We start from the raw sequence: 6,328 nt of genomic DNA on the forward strand, positions 1-6,328 counted from the left end.
TTGGATTAGAATCACTATCGTTGTACTTTGATGGTTTAGTCTTACATCAATCAAGCTTTTGTTTTCTCTTTATCTTAGACTTGATTATCTTTTTTATATTGACTAAACTTTAAATTGGTAATTGGTTGCCATTCTCAATAGATCCCGTTCTCTTTCCACAACTACTCTCAATATTCAATCTAGTCAAGTCCCACAATAGGTATTGATTTGCTAATAGTAATCCTAAAAGTACCCCAATATTCGAGCAATGTCACAAGCAAAAACGTGGATTTCAAGGAGTCCTAAAAAACAATCATTTGAGCAAACAACTAGCTTAAGATAGTGTAAAATACATGCAATTAGTTGGACATATATGTCCCCACTTCCATAAAAACATCAATGCACTTCGTTAACCAATAAGCGTGAGACATGACACTTTCCTTTTCATAGAGATTGCATAAGTTTCTCAAAACTCCTTATGCACCATCATCTGTGCCCTTTATATTAAAATAAATTGACTTAGAGAGCATCAATGTATTAGTAGATTATGCAAGCTCATCCATTTTATGCCAAGCATTTTCATTCATGCTTCCAATTTATGAAATTAAATTGTTTCTTTTGCACTAACACATTTTATATTTGTTTAGTCGATATAAAAAGTTAGTATCATGCAACTTCTCACATTAAAATTTACATTTTCCAAAGCAGAGGATGAAGCCATAGTCACTCTAGAATCAAAATCAATACAACTACAACCAGAGTGTCATTGCAATAGCCGACCACCATCAAATTCAATGCTAAGATTGCACCATTTTAATGCCATATATAGTCCAAGCACTCCTCAATGCATGCTAATTTTCCACAAATTTCTATGTACTTTTTAGATTTTAAATAGTTGATATTGTTATGTACTAGATGAAAAGACTAGATGTGGAAGTAAGCTCTACGCGAGACTTAAGTTGTTACGAGGGATTGGAGGTGAGATGATGTTGGGGTCAAGTAAATGTAAGTGATCGTGTTTGCAAGTGAGGCCACAAGCGTGGCACGATATGGGTGCTTAGAAGAAGGATAGATTATATCACCAACTTACTTAGGCAAACAAGCTTGCACCATATAGGTGGATATTATAAGGCAAAGGGTCGAAGGGCAACAATGAACAACATGGCCTCTCTAAGAGCAAGCACATTGCGAGGCTGCCACGTGGAAGACCGTATCGTCGGGCAAATGGCGATGAGAGGGGAGGGGTAGAGGGTAGAGGCCGTCGCGACTCGCGAGGGAGTTGGCGTGTCCCTGTGAGAACGTCTCGTAGAAGCCCAAGCCACTTCCTTTTCAAGTTCAGTGAAAGAAAGCCCTTCCATTGTCCAAGATTTTGCCACTAACTTTTGGGGCAATTCACTGCAAAATCAATCTCTGCGCAGGTGTACCTTCCAAGCGCAGTGCGCTCTTGGGAGGAGCGCTCCACAGTCCAAAAGACGAAAAGAGCCGCTCAGCCTTTTTTTCAAAAATGACAAGCCTCGCCTGTGCCTTGCCTGTGGCCTGTGCTGTGCGCAAAAGAGGATTTGGGTGCCAAGTACCGGCCAGATTATTAAGACCCTCCATCTCTATGAATAGCAGTATTCATAGAGAGAGAGAGAGAGAGAGAGAGAGAAACGCATTTTTCCTGACCCTCCCATTAAATGCAACACAAATTACAACGAAAAGCAGACAAGCACAAATTTTTTATTAAAAAAACAAAAAACAAAAAGCATACGAAATCCCAGAATTTATGAAGAGGGGGAAAATTAAAAAACAAGGGCCCATCTTGTTGTGGGGTGGGCCCCCGGCAGGCAGCAGGCAGAATCCTTGTCACTTGATGAACCGAGCGAGCTACAGCCTACGATACGCCTCATAATAAACAGAAATGATCAGAATGCCCATTGCCCAGCTGCCCTTTTTTCACTTCAACACATTCGATACAATTTACCTCTTTTCCAATTTCTTTTCTTCTTTAAGAAAAGAAAAAGAGATACGGCTAATACTGCCCACAGCTGGAGCTCGATGCACAGCTTCATGTACATGTAACATGTGGATTTGTACACACGAGAGCAGAATTTCTGTGCTTGTCAAACATGATTTGTCTGTAATACAATTGGTTTATAGTAGCTGGAAAATTCTTGGAGCATATTATTCAGCTGAAAAGTGGGATTCAGGGATTTAGCTAAAGGATAATTGGCCTCAAAATCCTAATCCTTGGGCCCTTATTCAGCTGTGGTAATCATGGCCCAAGTACCAACGATAAGACTAGCTAAAAGACTTGTGAAAGGCTGGAGTCAATGTTAAGGCCAGCACATAGAATTGGTGATAGCCCAGAGTTTCCAAGTAGGTCCTGTTATCAGAATGTTTTGACTGGCTACAGTCAGAAAGTTTCAAAGAGATGTATAAGATACAATGCCAGACGTTAGACTTGACGGAAGCATATAAACTGCAAATCAAGTTGAATTGTGGAGTGAGGAAGGGCTTCAGGGGGATTACTGATGGAGATGTTTCAAAGATAAAGTGCAGATGCTAGACTGGATGGAAGCATATAAAGTGGGAATCAAGTTGAATTGTGTGGTGTGGAAGAGGTTTTGACGGTTGGGTCGAGATTGTAATTCAATAGGATTGGCATTTTAGTACAGTTCTTTTGGAGGAAAGGAATCAACAGCACACTCTCAACTCCTGGTTCGCATAATTGTGATGGTTCCATTGCCTTCTGTGTGAATCTTGGTGAGGGCAACCACAGACTTTCCTGAAAATGGAGATGAGGAGGGAGAAGGCGATGCCACTCCCCTTGATTGATCTGATGATGTCTTAGTCGCAGTCGGGGGAGCCATGTTGATCCTCTGATTGATATCTTTCAGAGTCACATCCCCTTGAATTCCACTGGGCTTCAGTAAAGCAAAAGGATATGCAACTGGATTCAATTTCTCTCTAACAGCCTGAAACTGGGACCGTGGTGTGCATGTGCCTTGTCCTGAAGACCTCCTCACTACTTGCTTCCCACTGGTAGTACCCCTTGTCTCCAGCATATGCTTTGGTTTTGCCAACTGAGGATGGCAAATTTCTGGTGCAGATACCGATCTGCAAGCTTTCGGGATTTTTACACCTAGATCTGTGCAGTCCAAAAGGTAAGTTCTTAGATGAGTCTATCCAGCACCTAAAGATCATCTAACAGTCTCACACTCATACACACAACATTAACAACATTCAGTCACTCTTCCAGCTTGTTGGCAATCAATGCAACAATGACTAAAGAAAAAGGCTCAATCAGTTGTCATAATATTGATAAGTGGCAAGTTTCCCACATGCAACAATCTTTCTAATGTCTATGTAGAGTGCAATGCTCATAGACTGCAAACTCAATTGCACAGGTCAATGAACATATGACAAGCAGGCAGACACAAGAGAAGACTTGATAGTAAAAGAACTGAGATTTGGCCCTTCATGGTTCCAAACAAATATGCTGCACATTTATTGCTACTTCATAAGCATAAGCCAAACACGCAATTGTTCCAATGCAAAGCTCAATCCGAACAATTATATCATGTTGGGGGCACTCAAGAAAGAATCCTAATTAGAACCAGGAAACCACTGAGCAAACTTGAAAGATGATGGCTGCATTAGTTATCCTAGTCAGAATCAAGAAAACACTAGCAATCTTGAAATATGATGGTTACAATCAACAATACCTGTAGCATTCACCAGTCCAGTCTTTGTAAACCCGTTCCTGGAAAAACCCACGAATAAGAGATTATCAATGGGATTATAATAGGCATTGCAAAACAGGCTAACTACAAAATGGATTGTGCATCCTTACGCTTGATCTCGATGGCATACTGCCAGATCTGGAGTATCACTTGTATCGCTATCACTAAAGCAACCTGCCATCCAGCTCTCTGCTGATTGCTCAACAACATCATCAACTGAGCTGATGGATTCCTCTGTACAGCATAAACCACTCATAATGAAAAATGAGGCCCAGACAGGCAAGTCTTATGCAAAACAGGAACTACGAATGGCACTGTGTATGGATGCCAAGACAATCACCATTAGCCATAAACCAGACTGAACTGGATGATGAACGGCCATTAGCTTGGGGTTCCTCACATGCATCCAGCAAAGAATCGCTGCGTGTCTGACCATGTGCACAGGTTGAGTGTCAGGCCAGGCTGCGACGTTCTCCAACGTGATAAAACAGAAAAAAGAAAAGATGGGGCACCAAGCAATGCACCTCTTGGGGATCCGCGAAAGCGATAGGCTCATCCATCGTGAACTGTAGCATTCGTCGTCTTTTGAGCGGCGGTGGGCTGCCCTCAGATGACATATGCCAAGAACTGCTGGGCTGAGGTGAGTCTATGGCAAAGACCCCAGGACATAAATCACATTCTCAAATCATCAGAATCCCACCATCACTGGCATGGAGCAACGCGGCCAATTGGCGTTTAAGCAAGACCGATGCATATGCTTGATTTGTACCTGACTTCTCAGCTGGAAAGGCTGATGAGACGGAATCTCTGATAACCTGGGAAGGGGGGGTGCCAGCTGGGGCAAACAAGTTCCTCACCACAGCCTCATTTTGGGCAAAATCATCCCACAAGGAATGTGATATAACTGGCAAAACATAAGTCAAGGCACAATCAAGGAGCTACACCTTAAAAGAAAACAAGAAACTACAGGCCAAGCATAGGCGCCGTGCAGTTAATACTTGATACAAGGAGCTTGCTGAGAAGAAAGAACACACCTCGACTATTAATAATCAGAAAATTGAGTCTAAAAGGCACGATTAGCATGTGATTAAGAGGATTGAATAAAGGTTCCTTAGTACCCCCAGAAAACCCCAGGGATGGATGGTTAACATGGGAACCTTGTGCTTCGTACCCCTAAAGCCCCAGCACTAAGAAAGAGAAAATGGTAGAAGCGGTGAGGAGCAACTTACACAATGGAGACTCAGAATCGAGCTTGAGGTCTTCATCAAGCCAGTCCCAGGCATGGTCTTCCATCCGATCTTTGATATCTGGATAGTGGTATCAAGCAAACAAGGGATGGTGGCAGAAGAAGAGAGTAGGGATCGATTGATCAGGGAGTTGGGAGGGGTTTATTGATGATCAAAAGAGCAATGCAAAGATTTTTACAATAAGGGGAGGCAAGAAAGCAAAGAAATGAGGAAAGAAAGCGAGAGAGAGAGAGAGAGAGAGAGTGTGTGTGTGTGTGTGTGTGTGTGTGTGTGTGGGTTCTTGAACTGTGGTGCGGGCGTGCCTAGCTTATACACACACACACATGAGAGAGAGAGAGAGAGAGAGATGGGTCTTGATCACAGCAACAAACTGGTACCCAGCAAGTGGATAGTTCTCTCTCTCTTTATTAGTTTACTCTTCTCTCTCCAGCATTCCTTCAGAATCCTCTCCCTCAAAGTTCAAACACACATTTCTCTCTCCAGCATTTCTTTCCCTCAAACACGCATTCTCTCTCTCTCTCTCTTCTCGGCTTATAAGGGGCCCCCTACCCATCTCAATCACTGTAGTTTTATCGAGATGTTTTTTAAAGAAAATCCCACTAAGTAGGCCATTACCGAGAATTTAAATCCCATTAATTAGGCCCATTGCCACATGAAGGAATTCCTTTTCCTTCCCTCATTCTGCTGACAAAAAGGCAAAACGAAAACCCATGATTTTCGTTGGTTAATCCCAGGGGCCACCCACACCTGCTGTTTGTGGACGATCTTTCGGGGATCTGCTCTCGGCTTTTGATTGTTGCCATCCATACAAACTCTGGACCCAAAAATCATTATATTGCAAATTTTGGTTGATAATATTAATGTTTATCGTCTTCGATTTTAAATTTCTTTCCTCCTCCATTTCACTCATCAATCTTCAGCTCATCCATCGAAAATGGACTCATCCGGGCTTCGTCATTGTCGGATTTGCCTAATTTCTAGCTCATCGTCAAAAATCGACTCGAATTTCTAGCTTATATATATTATATAATAGATTTATATAATATATATTTGCAGTTATACGATTGGTGCTAGCGTGATCTTTTGCGCATTTTCTCTGTTGCGACCTCCCTTACTCGTAAAATACGTTGCATTTTGTTTTTGTGTAATCGCCATAATCCCGCCAGCGCAAATCTGGATAAAATTTAGGTGTAAGTGTAATTATTAGTGTTAGACATGGATTTCTCGATTTGTGGAAACAGACTTGGAAGTTGGGAAAAACGAAAACACACACAATCCCCCTCTCTCTCTCTCTCTCTCTCTCTCTCTCTCGGTCTCGAACTGACAAATCTGGTAGGTGACTCGATAACCTAGACATCAACACTGACTCCCCCACTA

The 6,328-nt window shown here is 42.2% G+C and overlaps 1 protein-coding gene across 1 annotated transcript; it reads right to left on the reverse strand.

Annotated features, from left to right (window-relative positions):
- Nucleotides 1-1,749: 1,749 nt before the first annotated feature.
- On the reverse strand, nucleotides 1,750-5,404 carry LOC148016644 (protein XRI1-like). Its single transcript, XM_087664677.1, has 7 exons — nucleotides 4,934-5,404; nucleotides 4,474-4,608; nucleotides 4,229-4,350; nucleotides 4,045-4,132; nucleotides 3,815-3,938; nucleotides 3,687-3,724; nucleotides 1,750-3,109 (listed from the first exon to the last, which is right to left on the reverse strand). The coding sequence occupies exons 1-7, from the start codon at nucleotides 4,995-4,997 to the stop codon at nucleotides 2,670-2,672; spliced, it is 1,011 nt and encodes a 336-aa protein (XP_087520803.1). The 5' UTR covers nucleotides 4,998-5,404; the 3' UTR covers nucleotides 1,750-2,669.
- Nucleotides 5,405-6,328: the final 924 nt, after the last annotated feature.

Source organism: Lygodium microphyllum, chromosome 23 (assembly GCF_053477565.2).
Source record: "Lygodium microphyllum isolate KBCC chromosome 23, Lygodium_microphyllum_v1.1.10, whole genome shotgun sequence".
Classification (NCBI taxonomy): domain Eukaryota; kingdom Viridiplantae; phylum Streptophyta; class Polypodiopsida; order Schizaeales; family Lygodiaceae; genus Lygodium; species Lygodium microphyllum.